This window comes from Cryptomeria japonica, chromosome 10, assembly GCF_030272615.1.
Source record: "Cryptomeria japonica chromosome 10, Sugi_1.0, whole genome shotgun sequence".
NCBI classification, from domain to species: domain Eukaryota; kingdom Viridiplantae; phylum Streptophyta; class Pinopsida; order Cupressales; family Cupressaceae; genus Cryptomeria; species Cryptomeria japonica.
The window spans coordinates 820972778-821000712 of NC_081414.1; the positions used below are offsets into that span (position 1 = coordinate 820972778).

At 35.9% G+C, this 27935-nt stretch overlaps 1 protein-coding gene across 1 annotated transcript in view; it reads left to right on the forward strand.

Annotated features, from left to right (window-relative positions):
- LOC131859312 (adoMet-dependent rRNA methyltransferase SPB1-like) overlaps positions 1 to 27453 on the forward strand; it is a 90842-nt gene extending 63389 nt beyond the window's left edge. Inside the window, exons 3-4 of the mRNA XM_059212907.1 lie at positions 25230 to 25250; positions 27169 to 27453. Coding sequence (XP_059068890.1) covers positions 25230 to 25250; positions 27169 to 27453 — 306 coding nt within the window. The remainder of the gene's footprint in view (positions 1 to 25229; positions 25251 to 27168) is intronic.
- The last annotated feature ends 482 nt before the right edge of the window (positions 27454 to 27935 follow it).

Genomic DNA, 27935 nt, shown 5'->3' on the forward strand with positions numbered 1-27935 from the left:
TCTTCTCTTGAACTTCTTCTCTGAGATAATGATACTTTATAGATATATGCTTTATCTTAGAGTGCATTACTGGATTCTTTGAAATGTTAATGGTACTAGTATTATCACAAAATATAGTTACTAGCTCGGTAACTTTCTCATTTATACCTTCCAATAGTTGTTTGATCCATGCTATATTGGTACAATTCAATGTTGCAGCAACATATTCAGCTTCTGTTGTTGACTGTGAGATACATCCTTGTTTCTTGCTAAGCCAACTCACTAGTCTTTCTCCCAAAAAGAAAGCTCCACCACTTGTGCTTTTCCTATCATCTATGTTGCCTGCCCAATCAGCATTAGTATAAACTTTTAAATCAAAATCATTCTTCTTTTCATATACTAAGCCATAATCTTCAGTGCCTCTCAGGTATCTAAAAATTCTCTTGATTGCTGTCATATGGGTTTCCTTGGGATCTACAGAGACTCTTGCAACAATATCTACTACATGTGCTATATTTGGTCTACTATGCACAACATATTGCAACTTTACAATCATAGATCAGTAAAGTATCACATCAACAGATGTAGATTCATCATTCTTTGATAGTTTACAGTTAGTAGTCATAGGATTACTTACTGGTTTAGAATCCTCCATTCCAAATTTCTTCAAGATTTCCTTTATGTACTTGGATTGAGTAATGAAAATCTCATCTTTCATTTGCTGTATCTATAAACCTATAAAATATTTTATCTCACCGATTAGTGACATCTCAAATTCTTTGCACATTTCATTTCCAAAATTCTTGCATAAAGAGTCATTTCCACAAAATATAATATCATCAACAAATATGGCTGAGATCAGTATTCCATTGTCCTCATCATTCTTCATGTACATATTGTTGTTTTCACTTGTCCTTATAAAACCAATCTTGATCAAATAAGAGTGCAGTCTTTCATACCATGCTCTAGGTGCTTGTTTCAGACCATATAAAGCTTTGTTTAGTTTACATACCTGATCTTTACTCCTGTCTTCAACAAATCCTTCAGGTTGTTCAATATAAACTTCTTCTTCTAGTATACCATTCAAAAATGCAGATTTAACATCCATTTGATATACCTTGAAATTTTTGAAAGCAGTATATGCCAACAATATTCTTACTCACTCAAGTCTAGCTACAAGTGCAAAGGTCTCACCATAATCTATTCCTTCTTCTTGAGCATAACCTTTGCAAACTAGTCTTGCTTTGTTGTGAATGACCTCACCTTTTTCATTTAGCTTGTTTCTGAAAATCCACTTTGTACTGATTACATTTTTGTCCTTCGGTCTTGGGATCAGTGTCCATGTGTCATTCTTCTTGATTTGATCAATCTCTTCTGTCATAGCATTTACCCAATCTTCACTGTTAAATGCCTCTTTCACTATTCTCGGTTCAAATTCAGATATCAGACATCTGTTCTGTCTCAATTTGTTCCTTGTCATCACTGGATCATCCTTATCTCCTATAATCTGACTTGATGCATGATGTCTTCTGACATATTTGGCTAGTATAGGCTCGGTAGGCTCTGTATGATCTTCTTCATCACTTGGTAACTGGACATTATCTTCATTTTCATTAGCAGCTTTCTCGGTAGGACTTCTCAGTTAAACATAAACAAATTCTTCATAATCTTCCGGTTCTTTGGAATTTCCTTCATCATTTCTTTCTGCAAATTCATCAATTTTCACATTTGCACTTTCCACTATTTTGTTAGATGATTTGATCAGACATTTAAATGCTTTACTTCTAGAAGAATAACCAAGAAATGTCCCTTCTTCACTTTTCTGATCAAACTTTCCATTTCTGTCATATTTGTGAACATAGCATCTACTTCCAAAGATTTTAAAATAACTTACATTAGGTTTCTTGTCATACCAGATCTCATATGGTGTCTTCATAGTTCCTTTCTTTAGTTGAACTCGGTTCAGGGTATAAACTGTAGTGCTGATTGATTCTCTCCAAAATATTTGAGGTACCCTTTTTTCTATCATCAGGATTCTAGCACAATCTACTATTGATATGTTTCTTCTCTCAGCTATCCCATTTTGTTGAGGTGTTCTCGGTGCAGATACTTGCCTTTTTATACCATGATCATTGTAGAATAAGTTAAATTCATCAGAAGTGAACTCTCCTCCTCTATCAGATCTAAGACATTTCAGCTATCTTCCTATTTCATTTTCAACTCTTCCCTTGTATCATTTAAACATTTGAAAAGCTTCTGATTTTTCTTTTAAAAACGTGACTGACATCATCCTTGAGTAATCATCCACAAATAATATGAAATACTTATCACCATAATAAATTTGAACTTTCATGGGACCACAAAGATCAGTGTATACTAGATCTAAAATTCCTTTAGAAGTGTAGGACTTACTTGTAGAGCTTGATCTTGTCATCTTACCCATTTGGCATCTTTGACACATAGCATTCTCAAGTTTTTCAAGACTTGGTAGACCTCTTACTCGGTGCTTCTTACTTATTTTGATTAGATTATCAAAATTTACATGACAAAATCTTTTATGCCATAACCAGGTATCATCTATCTTAGCATAAAGACACTTGTTCTGAGTGGAGTCAAGATGAAATGTATTACCCTTTGTTTGTGTCCCGGTAGCAGCTAACTTTCTATGCTTGTCATGAACTTTGACAATTCCTTTCTGAAATTCTATTCGGTATCCTATATTGTTTAGCTGTGCTACACTCAACAAATTGTATTTCAAACCTTTAACCTAGTATACATCATCACATTTAGCATTGTCAAGAAGTGTTATAGATCCTTTACCTTTCACCGGACATGGTGCATCATTACCAAATCTTACATAGCCTCCATCATAGTCTTCTAATTTAACAAACTTGTGTTTATCACTTGTCATATGATGTGAGCATCCACTGTCTATGATCCAAGAATCATTATTATTTATGTGAGATATTAGGGCTTTTTCTTCATACCTTTCTTCATCAGATCCATCTTTAATAGCCACATAAACAACTTCCTCAGTATTAGTTTCATCAGATTTGTCATCGTTGGATTCCTCATCAGCTACTAGACATGTCTTTCTATCTCTCCTTCTGAAGTCTAGGTGTCCTCTATATTGGTTTTCTTTTTGCCTGTTATCTTGGTATTCTCTCTTTTCACTAGATTCTTTGTCAGGACAGTTAGAAGCCATATGTCCTATTTTATCACAATTGAAACATTTTAAAGGTAGCTTTCCTTTATACTTACCTTTTCCTCTCAGTAACCTTCTGGCTAATAATGCTTCAAACTCTTCTTGCTTCTTGATTTCCTCATATAGTTTGTGTACTTCTTCCATGTTCTTACAAAATCTTTCACTTGCTCCACCGTGATTCCGTTCAGAATACTTACTCATTCTATCATTGTAATCATTAGATTCACCAATACGAAAAGAACTGAATGCAGATTCTAATTTATTTACTGAAGACCCACTGTTATCAAAATTACTTAACTCAAATGCATGTAGCTTACCAATAGTAGCATCCAAAGAAACTGGCATATTAGGTACAAACCTCAATCCATTGATTGCAGAGACTCGAATAGCATAAGCAGGTAGAAGGGTTCTCAACAACTTACTTGTTACATCCTTTTCTTCAATAGTTCCTCTTGCTCCTTTAATTTGATTGACAATCTCCTTTAGTCTTGTACTATATTGGGTTATGTTCTCACCTTCATTCATTCTTATGGATTCAAGTTGTCCTCTTAGACTATCTACTTTTTCTCTTTGAACATGTTCATCACCGCCATACATAGAAATGAGCTTAGTCCACATTGCTTTTGCATCATTGCAGCCTTCTAGATCATTAAACTCTGAGTCGGTCAATGCTGATGTTATTTCAATCATAGCTTGAATGTGTTCTTGCTTTTCCTTTATCTCTTCCAAGGTCATAGGGTTGGTGCTTGGTGCAATGTAATCATTCTCTGGATAATATGTTGCATATTCTCCAATTCTTGATAAATGTAGCTTCATCCTTTTCTGCCATGTGGAGAAACTTGACGTGTTTGGCTTCGGTGCATCCCTTTCATACATCTTCGGATCTTTGCCTCAAGTACATTTAAACTTTTCTTCCGGAGTCCAAATCTCTAATACCAATTGTAAGTTCTGATAATAAAAGTAAAGTACAAATGCCAATAGCTAATAAGATGAGAGGGGAGGGTGAATCATACAAACTTAATCTTCCATAAAATTAACAGATTCAGCCTCGGTAACTTATACTTCAGCAATATAACCAAAAATTGCTAAACATGCAAACTAATAAACACATAATCGTCATAACACTCATAACACTAGATTTAACGTGGAAACCCAAATAGGGAAAAACCACTGTGGGATTTTGGACCCACTAAGAAATATACTCTTCTAGATTATGCCCGGTTAAAAGCAAATCCTGTTAAAGATTACAAACACATTGCTAGATGTGACCTAGTTAAGGGATTTCCCTCAGATCTGTTAGGATCTTCACTTTGTTAGAAGTAACCTTGTCAAAGGATTTCAAACACTCATTTGGAATGTTACCTTTCTAGAGGGTTTACAAATAAGACTATTAAGTCAACTCAGTTAAGAGATTTCCTGTCACTTACAAAATAACAGTAATAAAAACATATCTGCAACTTCACATCTGAAATGCTAAAGCAGATTCTTATTTGCTCAAAAAAATCTAGTCACAGGACTTATCTTGTCCCTCTACTGGGCTCCCTACTCTATTATTCAAATAGGTCTTCAAGCTTCTGTGCTCGATAATCACTATGTAGCATCCTTGTGCTTACACTTGCCCGCATACATTGTTTATCAACAATTCCTTATTTATAAACAATTGCTAACCGCTTAATCTCCTTGATCACATTTCCCATGATCAATCTTAGCCATCAGATCTTCAAAATTGACCAGGTTCAATGTATCCTTTCGATCTGAAAATGTTTTACCTTGCCTAGGGACTTGCATTCCTTTCTTGGGACTTGCACAAGGTTATTGCGGTTCAATCTGCACTGTAGATCTTCCTGTTGATTTTCCTTTGCCATAGATCCTTAACAAACTTCATGCACGACATACCAATCATTTATACATCTCTAGCTAATCATTGTCCTTCATTAAATAATGCTTTTATCCATCCAATGCGATCTGTCATAAATCAATTGCAACTCGGTAAATACTAAACTTTACTCGGTAGACATTCTGCCTTCATTAATTGATATCGATAACCTTAGGGTTTACCGACTAGGTTCCTTAGGGTTTACCGACTAGGTTCTTTGCTTGGTGACATAGTATAGTATTAACCTTACAATCAACAACATATGTAGGATATCAAAACAATCTAAACATCATGATCTCATCATTGTCTAACTTGGTAATAGTTGCCCATTGAATAACTTATTTCTCCCCTTATTTATCACATTCTTTCTATGTCTTTTACCGACATCTTAATTCTCTTCAAATCAATCTTCTCAAGATATGGAAACATCATACTAAATAAGAAAATAAATTTCTTGAAATCAATGACAAAATAATGTTATAAAGATAGTTATCATCCTTCTTGAGTTATATCAAATAATCTCCAACAACCTTCTCAATATCCTTAATGAATATCAACAATCTTTCTTTCTACTGAAATGCCAACAAGTACTGCCTCCATCCAAATTTCATCTTTCTTGATCACAAATCAAATTTCTTTTTGATACTTGTCAACAATACTCTGAGGTAACCTTTTCCTAGTTTTCATTTTTGCCTTAAATGCTTGGAAATACTCAATTATTTTGTTTTCCCTTTCTGTTCCCATGCCCATGAAGATATCCAACAGTTATTTATCTACTAGTATGTCATCGCCAAAGTCTTTCTTGCCTATACTAAGAACCTCTTTAGTAATATATAGCATTAGGCATACAAGAAGATTGCCAAATCTGCAGGTACCTTTCTTGTCTCCTTTTATTTTATTCAGATTATCAATCAATTCATCTTTCAACCACTCACATATATCTATCTTGGCATCATTGTTAACCATATCATATGCACTCTGAATACACAGACTTGAAACTGAGTTCAGTCGGTTAGCATGTGTGGTTTTATATCCTAATATCATGCTACTGAATCTAACATTTATATCTTTCACATCATTAACTCTCAGGGATCTGTTGTAATGGGTTGCATCGGTTAGGGTCATCACAGTGTTGTTTGAAACTTTCTTGGTCTTATCTGGCCTGCTATCGGTGGAAGGTAACCGAGTCACTGCCTTAATTTCTTCTCTTGTGATTTTATGGATAGAGTCTAACCAAAAGAATTCTCCATGAACTCTACTAAGTACAATCCTTATCACTTCCTTAGGAAATTCTGGAATGTCAAGGATTTCCACAAAACCTAGGGTTTCTATAACCTTATGCTCAATTTTTTCAATTCCATTCTCATCACAAATCACATTTTTATACATTTTCATGATTTCATTAGCACCTAGTTCCTCAATGTGGCAATGTATGTATATTCTTGGGTCTTCTGCATATACAACTCCTTTAGGGATTTTAGAGAATGCACCTAGGGTATCATCCTGCTTCGCTACTTCAGGGATAATCTTAAAGATGGGCCTAGGGCATTTAACCACTTCAATAATAGTAGGGTTTGCAATGAATTCAAGAGCAGAGGAGGAAGCCATTGATAAATACCTTAATCTGCCTTTTAGGATTGAATGCTTGAAAGATCTTGCTTCACTTCTCACTGAGAATACCTTCGCTTGGGTTTTTCATGCTCTTAGAAAGTTTGAATGCTTGGTGAATGAGAAAGAGTGAAAACCATTGATTTATAATGTCTTTTCCTTCAACTACCATAGTATATGTTTGCTGGTTAAGTGAAACTTAACACATCTGTTGGTAAAGAGTTTCATCTTCTTACCATCAACTAAGGGTAAACTTGCATGATTTTCAATTTATTGCCATACCCCCAAAAGGTTTTAGTTTAGTTCAATGAAGAATCTCCTACCGGTGGAGTAATACTCTGTTCTACCAGTGAAGGAATAGTCTCATCAACATTCTGATCTCTCTTTCTAATCCATTGTTTTGAAAATTCTTGCTTTACCTCATCAACCTTTTCTTTGCCTTTCAAACTAGATCCTTTGTTATCTGCCGATGATGCCTTACTTCTACAAAATTTTGCAATATGTCCAATTTTGTTACAAGCATAACAAGTCACATTGTTCTTCTGAATAGCCTTTCCATATCCTATGTCGGTATGTGTTCTGCATTGATTAGATAAGTGTCCAAATCTTCCACAAACATAACATCTTACATTCATTCTACAATTTTCTGAATTATGACCAATTTTGTTGCATTTGAAACATTGATCGGTGGGTGTATTAGTGTTCTGATAGTTTCTAGATCTACACTGATTTTCTCTATGACCATACTTGTTACAGTTAAAGCATTTCCCATTAAATTTGTAGGCATTAGGCTATCTTACCGATTTGCTGTGATCATGATTGTTTGCAGTACCAGAGCTTTCACCAACTTCAAAGCCAAGTCCATTAGTATCTCCATCAGGTCTCTAATTTTTCATCATGTTATCAAGTTCTTCTAAAATTTTCTTGAATTTCTCTTTGTGTTGATTTGCAGTAGCCAGCTCATTTTCCAAAATTCCCTTCTGTCTCATAAGTTCAGTTTTATCATTTTGTGTGTGCATCAAATTTGTCTTCAACATATCATTTTCATGACTAAGTCTTGTATTTTCAGTTATACCATCATTGAGTCTCCTAGTTAAGTCATCTTCATTCTTCTTTTTGTCTTCAATGTCTTTACAAAACCTCATAGTCATATCTTGCATCTCATTCCTCATAGCACTGTTTTCTTGTCTCAACTTGTTCACAAGGTCATTAAAAGTTTCCTTTTCATCATCATCACTCTGCATCTTCTCATGAAGTTCTCTTCTTATTTTTATAGCAATAGTGAGATTTTCTTGAAGTCCTTGAATGAATTCCTATATGTAGTCTTTAGATCATCTTCAAGTTTGATATTCTTCAACTTTTCTACATAATCTGCAAGAGTTGTTTCCAATTGCTTTCTCAAGTTTTCCATCTATACCGGTGTCAAAATCTCCCTCAAGTTGTTAGGCTTTTGAAAATAGAGGACCAGGCTCTGATACCAATTGTTAGGATTCCCAAATTAAAAACAAATTTTCTGAACTTATTAAGTAATTTGCATTCCAAAACAATGTACCGGTAAACAAGAATTAATGCAGTAAATATCAATAATAAACACAACATAGAAACCACACCATAACACAATATTTTTGGCGAGGAAATCCGGTGTGGGAAAAACCTCAATGGGATTTGTGACCCACAATATTCACTCACTAGCCAATGAATGGATATTACATACAATAGTGTGCCTGCACATGTAGGAAGGAAGGCCAACTGCCTACAGCTCATTGCTCAAATACAAAAGGAAGTCTCACTGACTTATAAAAATGGATTATGGAAATCCAATATGATGTACTGTTACAAAAAGCATCTACTATGCCAGGTTCAATACCGGTTTAAGCTCATACAATAACCATAAACCTTTCTCCAAAATTTTCCTTAATATTCGCTCTACAAATCCATCCTATCATCTCTCTACAGAATGATCTACAAGATCTCATACTCATATATGAGTCTTATTACAATATGCCATGTTGGCTTACAAAAGGATATTACAATTAAATACAATATACAATAATCAAAATCCTGTCGGCTAGGGTGTCGATAAACATTCTTGTCACTGTCAGTGAACTATCTACCAGTGTAGAGTCTATCGGTGTTGGTGCTATTGCAAGGTTGCCATCAATGACAATACCTTCAATCACCTACAATTCTCATTGGGGTGTGCAATGCCAACAACTCTGCCTGAGGGTAAGTTAAATAGTTTGTTTTAAAAACTAACTTATAAAACCATTTCTTGTCTAAACACAACAGAAAATAAAGAAAACACGAGAACAGTTATCCAATTCATGGCAACAAGTGACCAATTTGATTTTTCTTCCACTCCATGAATACCTCCATGAATTGTTGGATGACAGGATCATTCAGAATGCCTACGTGTAAAATTTATTGTTGCCAAACCTCCTTATCACGATGCACCTATTTTACTTTATCCACATGATTGTTCAAATGATCTATGCATACAAACATTTAGGATACAATTTTGGTAATGGTGGAGAAATCTCTTGGTGACCACTGTTGCACTCCTAACCATATCAATTTGCACTTCAAAGTATTTTCTTATGTTGTTGGTAGTGGCAATAGTTTGTCCATCCTCCTTCATATATTTCACCCCTATGCATTTCAGATCATTAAGCATATTTTGCACCAATTCAAATAATTCTAGCCCAAGTATAACAAATTCTTCATAGCCCTGTTTTATTATCGAATTTCTCCATTCAATGTTCTTTTTGCAGATGTACTGAAAATTGTCATCAAATCCCTATAAAGGCTTCTCTACAAGGAACTTCATTATGCCGTGCCTTTTAACTTCTTCCCTGTAAGCTACTGTTTGGCCCCATTTGGATTCTTTGTTCTTCTAGGTTGTGTTTTCCTTTCCCAACTCTCGGATGACTTTAGAAGCATCATCATAAACCTTGCTCAAATGCCCAATGTATTATTTTCCCTCTTTCCTGAATGTATCCAACCATTCAAGGAACACCCCATGCACCATTTTATTCCTTTGTACTTCTGCGAGCAACTTCTGATTGCTAGGGGATTTAGGATCAAAGAGTACTGATTGTACAGAAAGTAGTTGGGGATTTGGTCCATGGATTGCGTTAATGTGTTCTGTCTTTTTTCTTAAGGCTTTATTTAGTTCCTTTTTGTCTTTTTCATCCTTCCAGGTCCTGGTTATGATCTTTTTCATTGAAGCTTCAAGATGACATACATCCGTGTCCTGAGAAGCAATAACTATATTTATCCTTTAACCAGTAAAATCCTGGGCTGTAGGGTCCTTTGTTTTCTCATCTGTCAACAAGCATGTTATCTCTACTGTCCAATTCCCACTATTGGTATCAAAATCAATCTTTGAAATAGTTTTCAGATTCTTCACTTTGGGAGTTTTCCCCAAGCACTTGCTCACCATATCTTCCAGCGCGATCAAAACTGGAACTACAATATTTTTCTTATAATTCGGAGTATTTTCTAACCATAGAGGTCCAGTGCGCACAAAAGTTTCATCAGAGCCAACTTTAGTTTCTTTTTTACTCCTTACTTCCAATGTGGTAGTAGTGTTTTCCAAATTATCCACTTGCTAAGTGTCATTTGCATCATCATCATTTAGTACCTCCAAGTCTGGATGAGTTGAAGGATTGTCCATATCAGGGGAGGCTTCCAAATCAACTACAACTGAATACACAAGAGATTTATTAGTTCTGCTTCTGGTTTTGGCCTTGATGATCCTGGTAGGAACTGGTTCCTTTTTTATTTCCACTGGCCTAGCACTCTGATTAACTTTAGCCTATGTCCTGGATGATCCTGCAACACAAGATATAACACGAGAGTTAGCCAATGGGACTTCAAAGGATGAGGTTGAACCTTTCTTGGACCCCTTTCCCATTCTTCGATCTCTTAGCCATCTCTTTGTTCTTCTGATAACAGGAAATGTCCTTTTTTGAATCTGGTCCTCCTCATCTTTTTCCCAGTCCACTTCTGGAATGACTCCTTTCTACCTATCATCCACAATCTAAAGATCCATCAATTCACTCTGATCATCTTTAATGTTGGCAATATTAATTTTCAACTCAAAGGCCATGACCTGCTATAGGGTGAACCTTTGATGTGTCCTCTTCCTAACTTCAAACTCATCGCAACAATCAACCCAAAAATCCTCTATATTTGGCATATGGATAAAATTCTTTCTCAATTTTAGATGGTTGACGACAAATCCTTTTGCATCAAAAATTTCGCGTGGACCATATAATTAAAAATTCAATTTATTAAATTCAATTTCCAAATTCAAGGCATCACAGACACTATTACAAATGAAATAAGTTAATTCAATTGGAAATAAGACACCTGACTGATCTCTAGCTCTATAATATGTATCAATATAGGCCAGCTGCCTGCATATCTCCATTAAAATCTATTGGTCAAATGCATATGTAGGGAGCTTGTATGGTTCTCCTTCAAAACCCCCTACCCTTAGGTAATAAAACTTGGGAAACTATATGAAGAAGCTGCCATAAGTACCAATCAATTGCATAGCTTCATCTAACAACCTTTTATGAATGTTTCCCTTCAGTTTATACATCATTCTTCCTAGGAATATGTCATGCAGTTTACAATACTTTTCACAGTACTTTTGCTGTTGTAGATGTGTGTGATATTCAAATATTTTCATATTATCCACCCACCCTTCATGATACAAACTAGGCCATGACCTAATACATGCCAAGCAATATAGAAGATATGATAACATATAGAAGTTTTTGTTACCGAAGCAACTGAAACCTTCATGCAACCTGTCTGCAATCAATTTTGTCTAATCAATATATCTTTTCTCACCAAAAATGACCTGTATGAAGAAATACATCCAATCTTCCCAATAAAAGGCAATTTGATTCTCCCCTCACTCTATGTAACAAAATGAATATATCCTTGAATTCTTTGATTAGATGTTCCTGGGTCAATGGACTTGGCAGCTAGGAACCTCCTCTTTGAAACTTTAACAGCTAGTTTCTAGCAATGAAATTCCTATAGAATGATTTCTTTTCTAAGAAAATCCCTTGTGATTTACACACCGTCCAATCCTCCTAGTGCTCCTTCTCAGGTATTTTCATAATGGAAGCAACAACCTCCTAACTAACCCTACGCAGAACCTCACCATCTGCACCTCTTATACATCTCTTAGCAGGGTCATATCTATTCATTCATTCTAGAACCAACTCAGGACATGACACCGCTGGAGGGAAAGTTGTCGCTTCCACTAATCCACTATCTAGAATCTTCCACATCAAGGGAGAACTAGTGGGATTCCATGCCCTTTAATGAAATTCGTCTAGGTCTATCGATGGCAGAAAAGTGGCCCCTAACTCAGGCAAGGTACTAACTAACCAAGAATTTTGGTCTATCTTGGGAAATTTAGGTCTCATTTTGAATTTACTGACATAAAAAGAAAAACAAGGGAGATGAACTGAATGAACAGAACTACCAAACAAATCTTCCAATTTAAGAAATCATAGGGATGAGAAGAAGATTTTGAACTCACCTTTCATGTAGAGCTCAGAATCCAAAGAGATAAGAACAAAAAATATCACTTGTGAAAATCCCTTACTGAATTAAGCAAATGAAGAAGGCCATTTTTGTTTTTTTTAAATAAATCAGATCTTGATAACATGCTTAAATATTGGTCACACGATTTGATATGATTGTAACTGCATGCTTATCCATGTCAAATTACTCTGAAAATACTTAATTCTGATAATTCATTAATTACAAGTCTTTTCCCTCCATATCCTTCCCTAAAATAATTATTCTCAAGTATGGCTCTTTATTGTGACTCATTCCCTCAAGGTTCACATTTTAAATCTGGTATATACCCTCCATGCTGATGCTTCACCACTTTTGTCTGCCACTTTTATGTACAAAGCTAACAATCCTTGAACTTTGAACTTTGAACCTTGAACCCTCCGAGAAGTAGTTCAAAAGTTCAACTTCAAAAGAATAGAACAAAGACAAACCAAGAGAAAGAAACCAAAATGCCACGACTTACATGTTACAAGGACATGACTCGGACAAGACTCTGTTGGCATTTGCATGAAGATTGCATTAATGATATGTTATGTTGTCATTGATGTCAATTAACTGGTAATGATATTGTTAAAAAAATTGTAATGATGTTTTGTAACCAGTAGGAAGAATTTGTGGAGTGAATCAGTATTGCTATGTATTGGAGAGTTGAACCGGTAAACCCTACCTATTGATTTGATAAACCCTAACCAATTAAGTTTTGTGAATTGGTTATATTGGTTTATGATTTGATGAAGAACGGTAGTGATTATGACATGTATGATTATTGTATGAAAAGAGTTTCAAATTAATTTTGGCACGTTATTGTAATGATTTATGTCTAGGCAATGAGCAAGTATATTGCATGTAATGCAAAGCGGGTAGTGAGTCACTCAGTTCGATGAAGCGGTGATCAAAGAATGATCAAGGCTTTCTTGATTGATGTGTAGAGATTGCTATGTAATCCAATGGTAATACTTGATCTGACTTGTTTGTAATCTTTATGAGAGAATTAGGTTTTTAATGTGTTACCGACCTAATTTGATTTGTTTAGTTTCAGAGTTGGAAAAGTTTTAGTTGAGTGTGTGGTTTTTGAAATGGATAATGTATCTACAATTTGAGTAAAGGTAGATAGGAGCATGAAAAGGATCTGAACAAGAAAGTGTAGTGCTATTCAAATAGATCAACAAACTCTTGTTGTTTTCTAACAATTACAATAGATTGAAATCCCCTAATCGGGTAAGCTCTAACAAGCTTGGTGCTATTCAAATCCTCTAACTAGGTGATCCATTAGCTTGGATTTCAAATCCTCTACCGAGGTTACTCCGTATAGGGTATTACTTCTAACAAGGCATTATAGTCAATCCCTTAATCGGGTGGTCCCTAGCAGGATCTGTTCTTAAGAAGACTTTTGTAAAGCTTTAATAGGCTAGGCTCCTAATAGGGAAAACTTCAGAAGAGTTCAAATAGTTATCTTGTGAGTCTCATCTCACTGTTTTTTTTCCCATTTGGGTTTCCACATTAAAAATATTGTGTCAAGTGGTGAATGTTTTTGTGGTTATGTTCTTATGGTTGATTTCTTAACTACTTAATCCACTTTGATAAGTCATGATAACCAAAAGAATTGTGAAATGAAGTTTTACTTATGTCAGTAAAAGCATTTTGATGTTTATGAGTTTGAATCTGTTTACTGTTAGTTTGTTGTAATAGTCAACCGATTTATCTTGAGGGTTTTTATCTTGACAATGATATTGCATTGATAGTTCTAAGTTTACTTTGAGAGATTGATTTTGAGATTGGTGAAATTAGTATCAGTTTTTCTATATACTGATTCACATCCCTGTTACTACTTATCAAATTGCCATTAGTTTTTATATTCAAAGTCATACTATATATTTTAGTCGGTTAGTATTACTGAATCATGCAGTCGGTACACACAAAGAAGTTGGTATGAACAGTCTAGTCAGTTACAGAAGAAAGCAGTCACAAAATGCAGTATTCACCGAGTATTGTTTCATGACTACTAAGTAGTAAAGTTAACTCACTGAGTTGATATTCATCGAGTAAAACATTTTACCAGATACATTGAACTTGGACATGCACATGAAAACGTGTTACAAGATCGAGGCACATCTAACTGTTATTACATTGGAAATTGCACTGGAAGATTGTGTATGATTGCAAGGTCAATCTAACCAATGAAATATTTTGTTTAGTTATTCATTCGAGGAATCTTTTTTGTAAGATCGAAGCAATGAATTAGATCACCACTGTAAGAGATCTATTTATACAGCATGGGAAGAGAGAAATGTATGTGTGTGTATGTATGAAGGAAGACTATTACAGAGACACAGAGAGGTCACCGAGAAGGTTATTAGTGAACAGTTGAAGAACAGAGTAAACAGAAGGGTTTACCGAGTTACAATATGGGTTACCAAGGTATGTTATAAGCTAGGTAATCTTATTCTAAGCACATAGAATCTACTATAGCATTTCAGATGTAAAGTTGCAGATATTTGTAAAGTCTTACTGTAATATTTTGAAGTTGTAAGAGAAACCTTTAACAGGGTAAAAGACTCTAACCAAGTCTATAAATTGTAAATCCTCTAACCAGGTGCAACATTCAAATTAATGTTGTAAAATCCTTTAGTAAGGTAGATCTAACAGATCTTGTTACTCCTAACAAGGTAAACTATCAGAAATAGCTAAATGTAGCTCTAACTGAGCAATCTTTATTATTGTAGTAGTGAAGTTGTGGGTGCCATCCCCACTGTAGTTTTTTTCTCTAACCAAGAGTTTCTGCGTGACCAAAATATATGTGTTATGGAGTGAATCATGTATGATTGTTATCTATTTGTTTTAACTTTATTTTATGTTACTGCACTATTCTGTTTATGCATAACAGTAAGGTTATTATTGAAGAAAATTTTTGGAGTACTGATTCACCCCTCCCCTCTCAGTACATTAGCTTTCCATATTGAGCCTAACAATTGGTATCAGATCTTGAATCTTGGAAAAGGGTTCAACTACCTAAAGAGAAAGATCTTATCAATGGAAGGCTACAGACAATCTCGAAGGATTGTGTATCTACAAGAAGAGCTGGATAATGCAAATCAAGTGATTGCAGACATGCAAAGGCAAATGCAAAAATCTCTAAAATTAAGGAGAAGATTATCTGATGACTTGCAGGATTCTCAAGAGTTAGTGGAACAAATCGAGACATCATCTAAGAATAGTATATCTGAAGAGACTGAAGAAATGATTGGAGTGTTGAAAGAAAAGAACAAAGCATTGGCTGATCAACTAAAAGCAATGAAAAGGGAACATGAACATTTCAGTACATAGATGACTGAAAATCTAGATGCATTAAGGATAGCTGAGGATAAAGCAAGAGATCTACAAAGAGAGAAACAACAACTTGAAGCTCTAATATCTAATAAGAATGATGAAATCATAAGGCTAACTGCTATTCAACAAAATATGACAGATCAACTAGGTTATGCACATGATGAAGCAATTCTAAAGAATGATGAAAATCAATCATTGAAACTTGAAGTATCAAGGTTGACTGGTGAACTTGAAATAGAGAAGAAATCCAAAGAAACATTGGAGAAAAGTTATGAACCATCAAAGATGTTGGATGAGCAACTGAACACAAGAAGACCTTACAAAGATGCAGGACTCGGTTACAAAGGAAAAGAATCAACCGAGAAAGGAATTCATACTACCGAGAGAGGAGAATCATCAAAGCAAGCTGGAAACATGAATAACATCAAAAGGAAGAAGCCTATTTGCTACTACTGTGGAAATCAAGGTCATACTGCCAACATATGCCAGATCAGAAAAGGTAAGCAACCGAATATCACTAAGTCCAATAGATATTGTTACAATTGCAATAAATATGGTCACACATCTAATCAATATAGGACAAAGTTTGTTAACAACTATCAGAAGGCAAAATTCAAAGGGTTTTGTAGAAACTACAATAGATATGGACATAGTACCGAGAAGTGTTGGTCTAAGCAAAAGAACTACATGTGGTATCCACACCGAGCAAACACTAGAGGTTACCGAACTCACATAGATCCTTACCAACAATATGCAGTAGTACCATGGGATTACAATACAAGGATATGGTGTGAATGTTGTGGAAGATATGGACATATTAGTGCCAACTGTTTTATAAGGTTTGGAATGAACAACTGAAGATCATGGAGAAATCCTGGTATGGCATGTTTTCATTGTCACAAAGTTGGACATTTAGCTGGAGATTGCAGAGATCAACCTAGAAGAGACACTGAAGAGATAAAAGAAAAATTCAAGATGATTTGGAAAAAAAAGGAAATTATGTCAGATGAAGAAAGCACCTTACCTACCGAGTTAGGTGCACCTATATCAAATTAGTCAGGAAAAGGTATGAAGGGACTGCATTCTCTAAAGGTTAAATCATAACAGTTCCTATTCTATTATGTACAAAATTCAAAATCTGCATAGTTAAGATGCAATTAGTCAGTTTATAATACTTTACAGGAAACCTATCAAGTCAGTGTATATAGGAAACCTATCAAGTCAGTTAATAAAGGGAATTTGGTTACTCGGTTAAAATGAAAAAAAAGGAGTCAATTGGTAAAAGGTGAACCGAGTGCATTTAATGTTTTGACCTAACTTGCACGGAGCCCGATAAGGTATTTTTGAGTACTTAAAAGTATTTTCATGGTAATTTTCATGCACCAAGTTTTCGAGAAGCAGAGCTGAGCGAATCAAGGTGATCAAACTTCATTCAGAGCAAATTTTGAGGTATTTACATCAAATCTATTCACATTGTTAAGCTAGTTTCCGATCTAGTCAAATTGCTATTGTCTTCCGAGTGTGAAGTGTCAATCATTTGTAAACCCTAAGGATAATTTGCTAAATCTTACCCAAAACCTACAATGGCACCCAAGATCCAAGATCCCATAGTTGTCAAAAATGTGGAGAAGCCCTCGCTGAAATATTCTTTAACTCCCAAAGTTGCCTCTGAACCGGATGACAAAACTGCATTTTCACTCATCCCGAATCGAGTCTTGTTAGTAGAAGATGTTAGATTCTTCACCAAATGCCGTGTTGAGGAACTCGGTCATGTCGAGATTAGTGACACATATGATGAACTTTGCACTGATGGCAAACTAGATAGCAAATTTGAGCATACCAAAATCAAGGGATTAACTGAAGCCCTAGTCTATCCCTGTCTATTCAGACCCCAGTGGGTTAAGTTTGTCTTGAGCAGAGTACATGATGATTTCATGTGGCTATAAGAGAAACCGTTTAAGATCACTAAGGAAATAATTCATCTGATCACCGAGTATCCTATCTATGATCATGCACAAGCATAAAAAATGATATCACAAAAAGAGCTAATCAGTCTAACTGGAGTAGAATCTGATTACCGAGGACTAAAATTGAATAATGTCACTGATAGAACTCAAGTTTGCAATTAGAGTAATTGGTTACTATTTCTTCCAATCTACAAGGGAAAATAGTGTACCATGTGCTACAGTTGACTTGGCCTACAAAATAGTGAAAAGGGAATGAAAGTAGATTTATGTGAAGTGCTACTGAAGAACTTGTTTGAGAACCTGAACACAATAAGGAAGCCAAAGAAGAATGACTCGGCAAATATAGTAAAGTTTGGTTCACTTCTTGTATGCATGTTTTCTACTTTGAGAAGTTCTTTCCCTCAGTTGGTAAAGTAGTATGGGAGCTACACCGACCTATCACCCATCAAATCAATGACTTTATCAAGAAACTGGGAGATAACTTTAATGATATCATGGATGACTATTTCTGCAAATTTCAAGAGAAGATGCACAATAGGTACATGATTCCACCACAACTGGTAGAAAAATATAAGGATAATATATGTTTTGAGGTAGACACTGATTATTGTTATGTGAATGCTGTTGAACCGAGGACTCAATCTTTGCCACCAATGGGTTATGAGATTGATTATGATATAACACAATAGCAAATTGATGCCTATTTATCATTGCCAAGGCATGCAACCGAACTTAGATATGGAACATATGAAGAGGTGAAGGAAAAAGTAAAAATGAGCATTGTAGTACCTAAAGCTATAAGAAAAGTTACAAAAATGATAAAGGTTTTATCTGATAAATTCAGAGAAGAATCCTCCTCTACACCTGTCAAAGGCAATCTTGCCATTACCGAAGAGGAATCAGAAGCTCAAGAGGCAGCAATAACATTAAGTACAGAGTTGCCTAAGGGTAAAGTTCTGAAAAGAAAGAAACAGGACATTTCAAAAGCCCTACCGACTCCACCAACAAAGAGACCCAACGCTAGAGCATCAGCTGCATCATCGAGTAAGAAACAAAAGAGTGTTACTGCACCCAAGGTAACCAAGACCTATAAGAAATCTACTCAGAGACTCATTTTGGAAAAAGAGTCAAGTGATACAAAATCTGATGATGCGAACAAATTTCAGATTGTAAAAAGCAAAAAGGTAAATATTCATAGTGTTGAAATTTTTTGTGCAAATCTTAAAGAATACAGTGGATTTGTAGGATTTAGATATGTTAAGTATGAGACTAGGAATAATGATGAGAAGTGACAAATTGAAGAAGCTATCATCTATACACTTCTAAAGTTTCGACTAGCTCCATTAGAACTAGCAAAGTCACTTCTGAGTGAATTATACTTACATATTGATAACAGATGGAAATATGCAATGGACTCAAAGAGACAAATAAGAGAAAGAAGTCTAGTCCATCTATTCCCTGATATGTCTATAGCAGAAATCAAGGAGAATTTGACCACATACAATTCTAAATTTCTTGTCAAATAGAGAGCCTTAAAATTGATGAATGGGCTATACATAGATGTGGAGAATGAGACAAAAGCCAAGTGGTAGGAGATCTTCAAACAAAAGGATGTCGATGAACAATCTCAAATTGAAATTGTTGATGTCACCGAGCAAGATCCAGATGTCACTGAGCAAGGTCCAGACCCAGCTAACACTATTCAAATTGATGAAGATGTAATGGATGAAGAAGCACTGGAGTAGGAAATGATTGAAGGCACTACCTATGCAAAACTTGTATCTAGTGAATCTGTTTTAGAACAAGTTCAGCCTTATCCGCTAATGAAGACACCTGTCTCATCTGAAGCTCCCAAGGACACAAAGCAAGGCACTGAAGGTAACAAATCTGAAGCAGCAGAAGATACAACCAAAGATCAGACGTCTCAAGCACCATCGAGCACTGCAAATGTTATAGCTGAGACCCCTAGCACAGAGACACTCAAGGACACTACAACGGCTATAGGAACCAACCAAAGTGTTGCATCTACCAAGCAACCTACCAAGGGTCAGCAAGCCTCACAAGCACTTGTCTTAGTGCAACCAACCAAAGGAAAAGAAAGGAAGGTGAGAAAGCATAGTTTCAAATTTGACTTGACTAAACCGATAGTGTTGCCCAATGTCGACATCTCAAAATTAAAAGGGCAAGCACTTATTGATTTCAGTGAACTATGCAAAGGAAAGGCCGAACAGGAAAAACAATTGGCTATTCAAAAGAAGAATAAAGTAATTTAGAAGGTTAAGACACTACTAACAAAAATGCTACCTTCAGCAACAGTGTCAACCGATGCAGCCATCCACATTCAATTGGATGAACTCCTTACTCAAATATAAAAATCTGGAGTTGATGCATCTGAGTACTTAAGCAAGCTAAAGGATAAAGAGCTTACAACAAAAATGATTGAAGAGGTACAAAAAGCTCTCGCTATAGGAAAAGTAAAGCTTGTCAAATTCATTGTTGAGTTGTCCCCTCAACTCAAGCATATTCTTTATTTATTCCAGAAACTATGTACATTTTCCTTATTCGTTAAAGATATCAAGAATAAAATTCATGCAATTGAGAAAGAGATCACCGATCTCTCAACTAAGTTGACCACCGAGCCTAATTCAGTTCAGAATTTTTATACAAATCTTCAATAGCTCATGGCTCAATAGTTAGAACTCAGGAATGAAGAGCATAAAATTAGGATGGACATAAAGACCCTTCAGACATTATTCCTTCCTCATCTCTCATCAGTACAGGAACAGATCAATAGAGCTACATACTACACAAGAGGGAAGCTCTCTTGATGGCTTAATATCACTCTTAGCTGATATTCAAGCACAAAATTCATTAATGGAAAGTGTAAAGGATTCACTCTCAGTTGCCCTCACCAACACCCGGACCAAGTATAAGTCTATTTTTGATCAGTTACGGCCTCCGGATGGAAATTAAGTTTTTGATATTTGTCAAAAAGGGGGAGTAATATTATAATACTACATAGAGGAAAGTAATACCCAACAAAGGGGGAGTAATACTATATTTGGAGAGTGATATAGTTTTGGTAACACAGTTTTGAGTATTGTATACAAGGGGAGTATACCGAGCAGAATATACAGAGCATTCAGAGCACACAAACACAGAATAGAATCGAACATGCAAAATTCAGAGTTATATACAGAATAATGATAAGGGGAGTATATCTGCATATACTATTTCATTGACTATTGTATATATTGTCAAGTGCAGTCATTTTGCAAGTATATAGTTTTTGAGTTATGACTTTGAAAGTAGTTTTTGTCAAACATCTCAACTAATGTCAAAAGGGGAGATTGTTACTACTTATCAAATTGCCATTAGTTTTTATATTCAAATTCATACTATATATTCTAGTCAGTTAGTATTACCGAATCATGCAGTCGGTACACACAGAGAAGTCGGTATGAACAGTCTAGTCGGTTACAGAAGAAAGTAGTCATAGAATGTAGTATTCACCAAGCTATTTACCAAGTATTGTTTCATGGCTACCGAGCAGTAAAGTTAACTCACCGAGTGAAACATTTTACTAGATACATTGAACCTGGACATGCACATGAAAACGTGTTACAAGATCAAGGCACATCTAACCATTATTACATTGGAAATTGCACTAGAAGATTGTGTATGATTGCAAGGTCAATCTAACCAATGAAATATTTTGTTTAGTTATTCATTCGAGGAATCTTTTTTGTAAGATCGAAGCAATGAATTAGATCACCGCTGTAAGAGATCTATTTATATAGCATGGGAAGAGAGAAATGTATGTGTGTGTATGTATGAAGGAAGACTGTTACAGAGACACAGAGAGGTCATTGAGAAGGTTATTAGTGAATAATCGAAGAACAGAGTAAATAGAAGGGTTTACCGAGTTACAATATGGGTTACCAAGGTATGCTATAAGCTAGGTAATCTTATTCTGAGCACATAGAATCTACTATAGCATTTCAGATGTAAAGTTGCAGATATTTGTAAAGTCTTATTGTAATATTTTGAAGTTGTAAGAGAAACCTTTAACAGGGTGAAAGACTCTAACCAAGTCTATAAATTGTAAATCCTCTAAGCAGGTGCAACATTCAGATTAATGTTATAAAATCCTTTAGTAAGGTAGATCTAACAGATCTTGTTACTCCTAACAGGGTAAGTTATCAGAAATAGCTAAATGTAGCTCTAACCGAGCAATCTTTATTATTGCAGTAGTGAAGTTGTGGGTGCCATCCCCACCACAATTTTTCTCTCTTACCAAGAGTTTCTGCGTGACCAAAATATATGTGTTATGGAGTGAATAATGTATGATTGTTATCTGTTTGTTTTAACTTTATTTTATGTTACTACATTATTCTATTTATGCACAATAGTAAGGTTATTATTGAAGAAAAGTTTTGGAGTACTGATTCACCCCTCCCCTCTTAGTACATTAGCTTTCCATATTGGGCCTAACAATCCCCCCCTCTTAGTAGTTGATCAAATTCTTATTCTTTCATCATACCATCAATTGGTATCAGAGCTTATCAGGTCCTCTAAGGTCTAAGCCTAAAAACTCGAGGTAAAGATATTGCAGATCATGATGAAGAAGGAAGGTCTAAAGTTTAATAGAGAAAACTATAGGATATGGAGTGATAGGATAAAAATTTATATCAAGAGTCTAGGAAATCAATACTTGGAACATGTTTCTACTCATTATGTTGTACCTAGTGGGATTATGATTGATGATCAGAAGAAAGAGCAGCAAGAAAACAATCAAGCATTAGAGACTATTATCAGTTCTTTGTCTGATGCAAAGTATGTAGATGTTCATGGTCTAGAGACTGCATATGGTGTATGAAAAAAACTTGAAGAGACTTATAGTGGTGATGAACATGTTAGTATTTCTAAAGAAGAGAGTCTAAGAGGAAAGTTTGATGACATGCAGATGGCTGAAGGTGAGAATATCCAACAGTATGGTCAAATGATAAAAGAGATAGTCGGTGAAATTAAGAGTACAGGAGGTAAAGTGGAAGATGCCACAATGATCAGTAAGGTATTGAGAACCCTGCTACCAGTCTACGCTATCTGAGTTGTAGCCATTCAGTAGCTAAAGTCTATTGACAAAACTAAGGTAACCCTTGACTCCATCATTGGCAAGCTTACTTATTTTGAATTAAATGGTTATGATGGTAGTATACAGAAATCTAAGTCTGAGTTTAAAGCTTCTATTTCTAACCCATCTATGAGCAGAAGAAGAGATGTAAGTCACAGTTATGAATCTAGATCCAGCAGAGAAGTTGATGATGAAGACGAGCTTGAAGCATTATTGGCCAAGCGGTTGCACAAAGGTACTGGTAAATGTATAGGTAAATTACCTTAAACATGTTTTGCATGCAACAATATTGGACACATAGCTGATAACTATCCTAATGGTGATAATAAGCACAAATAAGAGAAATTCAAGAAGTATAAGGGTAAAGGCAAAAGAGATTGTCTTATTAATATTCATGGTGGTATCACTGATGAGGAATCTGATAGTGATGCTAATGAAGATATTGTGTTTATAGCCATTAAAGAGGAGATATCTGATCAGAAGGCATTAGTGTCTCAAATGGATAACTCTGATGATTGGATCATTGATAGTGGTTGTTCACATCACATGACCGGTGATCGGAGCAAATTTCTTTTTTTGAAGGAATTTGATGGCAGAGTTGTAAGATTTGGTAATGACTCACCCTACATGGTTAAAGGTAAGGGAAAAATTTCTCTTAATGGAAAGAGTGGTGCAGATGATGTCTACTAGGTTGAAGGTTTAAAGCATAGTCTTTTGAGTGTAGTGTTACCTATTTTCACTACAAGCTCAATATGCTTCAGAAAGAGAAACAAGTGCTAAGTATGAAAAGAATACATGTTTTTGTCTAAGTTGTTTGCTTCATGTGCAGATATAGGAAAGGTTAAATATAGCACATGGGTTAAAATGTGGATCTCATGAGGGTTGAGCCCAACATGTTGATGGAAATGGGTGTTTCTTGCAGTTTCTTGAATTTTTGCCTTATCGGCGAGACTTACCTCGAAGACCCAAAGAGTAGTACAGAGCGCAAAATATTGTCATCGGGTTATTAGAAGGAGCTATCTTATGTAATCCTGATCACCTGATAGAAAGTGCAAAGCGGTGTGCGAAGTCATCAGCTATTGGAGGGAGTGTTTTCATCCTATCCCGATGACCCGATGGAAATGCCCTTGTTTAGGCTATTTATCCCACATTGGCCGCGAGGAGGAGTATTTCAATATTTATATGTAAGGCCGCATATATACTTAGTGTCAAAGCTTATTGTCTTCTAACAAGGAGCAACTCAGCATTGGTGGGCCTCCCACGTGTGTGCGCATCTCAAAGCTACCAATTTTTGTAGTGAAAAGGCAAATTAACAGGTGAGCAGGTTGCAAAGGATCTGATGGCCATCGCTATACCACTATGCAAAAGTTCTCAACTTCTAATCATTGCGAATTGGAGACAAAGAACCTACTAAAAATGGAAATTTAAAGCTCAAGCAGATCATTGAGATCAGACGGTTGTGAAGTGCCTAAAATGAATACCCTCACAATAGGTGGCAGGTCAGGTGGTGCCGAGGTGGACTTTGAGCATATCGCAAAGTGAGATGTGGTGACACACCTTGCGACATGTGGCATTTTATCAAGGTGAATGTTGAACACACCTTGTATTCAATGGATCTCTAAACGGATTCACCGAAAGCACCAGTTTCATCAAAATTCAAGCATAGATGAAACTGCAGTTTCGATGAGACATAAAAACTATTCGCCGAGGGAGGTAGATTGGCCGAAAAACTGATGTCAAACAAACCAAAGTAAAAAAGTGGGCCCAGTGGTGTTGAGGTGGTGAATGAGGTCTTGCTCAGGTAGATCAGGTAGCAAATCAAAGATTGACATGTGGCACGGATGCTTAGAGAGACTAAAGACTGAGCAGATCAAGAAAGATCAATGGTAGTTCGAAAGATGTAACAACCATCACTATACCGCTATAGAAAGAAGCCCGCTAGTTATCATAGCGACTTGGTGACAAATCACATGCAGAAAAGGTGAGTGGCTAAGAGGTTAAAGATCGAGTAGTTTGAGGACAGATCAACGGTCATCGCTATACTGCATGATGAAGATACTCACTGGTTATCTCATACGACTTGGTGACTAGCGAGGTGGTAGGTGATTTGGCTCTCTAGGTGGGCTTAGAACGAGTGAGGATTCGCCACGTGGTAGAGAGAAGATGAAGAACCAAGTCAGATGGCAGACAAGGTGGACCTGCAAGCAAATCAGAGGCTGACACATGGAAAAAGTCTATGGACGAGTGGATGTCTATATTTTTTTTTAATGAACTTTGAACTGGTTCAAAGTGGTTCAATGGTTCAAAGTTCATTATCGCTGCTCATTCCCATGGGCCTAGGATGAAAAGAGCAACATGAGAGATAAAAGCAAAAAGCGGATTGGTTAAAAGTTGAATAGGTTCCTGAAGATCTGAGGGTTGTTGCTATACCGTAATGAAAAGGTGCATAAAGGTTAATCCTTGCGACATAGCGACAAGCCGTCAGCAATTCCAGTGGTTTCTATTATATGCTGATGGTTAATGCAGGTGGCTAAATCAAATGGTCAGGTAACCGGTAGCGTCCAGGTGAACTCAACGCAAAAGGATGTGAAGTTGTGTTCAGTCTGGCTACTCTTTTGATAGTTTTGGTGGAGCTTCTCTCTCAGTTAAACCCCTGATTTTGAGGAAAGGCTTAGAATTGATGAGAACCGATCCATCTTGGAGGCAGAAAATTCAATTTTTGAATTTTTTTGTGAGCTTTGGTATAAGTTTTGTTTTGCACTTTTTAAGGGGGGTTATGGAGTTTTTGTACTAGGGTAGCATTAGATATTTAGGCTCCTGTAATTCATTTTTTTTAGGAGTTTTTCCAGATTTGTAATGCAAAAATTTCCTTGTTTTCAATAAAGAAGCTGAGTTCCTCCTTAAATTATTTGGTCTAAGTGTTATGATTGTAAGCATTTTGATTAAAATTTTGTGATTATTTTGTAGAATCCTTCATTTTATCTTAGTTTCTTTAGACGCTTAGGGCTGAGGTACATGTTAAAGTGCAGGTCTCTGATTGTGTATGTGAATCTGTTGCATCAAATTTGTGAGAACGTTATTATTCTCATTTTTGTGAACATCAGTAAGTTAGCCTTTCAAGAGAATCTTTTATGCAAACATGTATGTTTTGGGTTTAAGCAGTTTCATTAGTTGGTTACCTTGTGGATTTGTAAGCAGTTTGCAGGTCTTTTATTATTGGTGGATCACCTCGCAGTAGTTAATTTTTAGTTTTATGCATATCCTTCTTCCCTTTTCTCAAAAATTCATTTATTTTATTTAGGTGATCAAATAGGAAGCTGGCCTATAATCCGTAGGTCTTCTCTCATAATAGGATACCCACAGCCTGAGAGGAGTCCAATGTGTCACTGGATTGCACGAATTTCAAGCTTGCATCAGGTGCAAATCCAGGTGACAACTATTTTTGGCATGCCCGGTGGGACTGTTGGACTTTATAGTTCATAGAAGGACACCTTGGCTGTTGTTTTGGTGTGAGCAGCAGTGTTTCCAATATTTGGAGGCAAGTTTTACTCATACACCTAGCGACTCAAAGTTTAAAACTACTGATTTCAAGGATCAAGTGCTGGTGTTATTTTCAAATCAATTCTTTCATTTTAGTTTTCAACTATTTATATGTTTGAGGATGTCAAATTTCTATGGCCAAAATGTATACCCACCTCCATACCATGAGAGTGTCTCTCCTATACCATCTTTCCATCCATATCAAAATAGCCTTAATGTTGGTTTTTACCTAAATAACTCTTTGTTAGTAGATAACCAACATACTTAATATGCTTACCACCCACCCACCCCTACTCAAGTCCCTTGGTAGTCTGAATATGGGAATACTTAGCTTCAGAGTACCAATTCAGTGAGTCTAAATGATATGGATGTGCACTTTCAAAACTAATTTGATGAGATTGGTAGACAAAGAGAGCTTCAGTTGTAGTAGGAAGAATGGTCTTATCAAGCCTATCTACATGAGCAAAAGTTGGAAGATCAAAGAAGGCAGTTTGAAGAACATATTGCAAAAGAACTAGCAGAAAAAGATGAGCGGATGAAGTTTTTGCTAGCTCAAGTTTAGAGGCAACAAGCTCAAGTAGGTCCTTGCATCCCATGTTTCAACCAACCATCATTTGAAGCTGCAAACCATCCTATGCAGGAGGCGGTTCATGAGGACAAGTTTCCAAGTTTCAAAGACTTACCTTCTGAGTCTTTAATACTAAATAGTAAGCCTCCTCATGATCCTCCTATAATAAAGATTCCAAGTTGGAAAGGTTCATCTATTCCACCTAGTGAGATTCCTCCATCAACCATGCAAATAGAACCATGCCTTGACATACAAAAAGAAGAAGAGCAACCCATTGATCAAGATATGTTACTTATTTGGGAGGAGATTAGAAATTTACATCACCTGCATTTAGCTATAAAGTGTCATCAATTGTAGCAACAAAATATTGAGCAGGAGAAGACCTCTCAATATGAATCTTATATTGCTTCAGTCAATGATCCTCTTATTTCTGCTGAAAATGATCCAATTGTAGCAGTGCTTTCAGAACAACAAGAACATGAAGTATTGGACTATGTTGAAGAGCAAGATACTGTGCACATTTCAATGCCAGTAAATCAACTAGGACAAGAAAAGGAGGATAATGATGATGAAGTGTTCAACTTCATAACTACTGAACTTCCTTCTTTTTATGATCAAGATGAAGAAGTTATGCATACATAATTGGTAAATCAAGTTCTTGATCAACATGAAGGAGAAGATGATGATTTTCTACAAGAGGTTGTTGTTCAAGCTGAATAAATTCTAAAATCAGAGCCTATAATTGAAAATAACATTGTTGATGTTTTATCAGGGCATGATGAAAGTTACATTAAGCCAAAAATCATCCCTCCTACTCAAAAAGGTGAAGAAGACATTGAGGAAGGCATGTTCTGGAATGATTTAGATACTTTTTGTATCAGTTTGGATACCAAACCAACACCTCTAAGTGAGGTTTACAATGAATAACATGATCATATGGAGGAGGTTACCATTTGTTCACCAAGTTAGTCATAGTAGATAGACCTTTCCAATCAACAAGATGATAAGATGGTAGTTCATGAACACAAGATCAATAAGAAAATCCTGAGCTTTGTCCTTACAAGAGGTTGTCCTATTAGGTAATCATCCCAGATGGAGTCCAATAAAGTCCCCATGCATGAAGC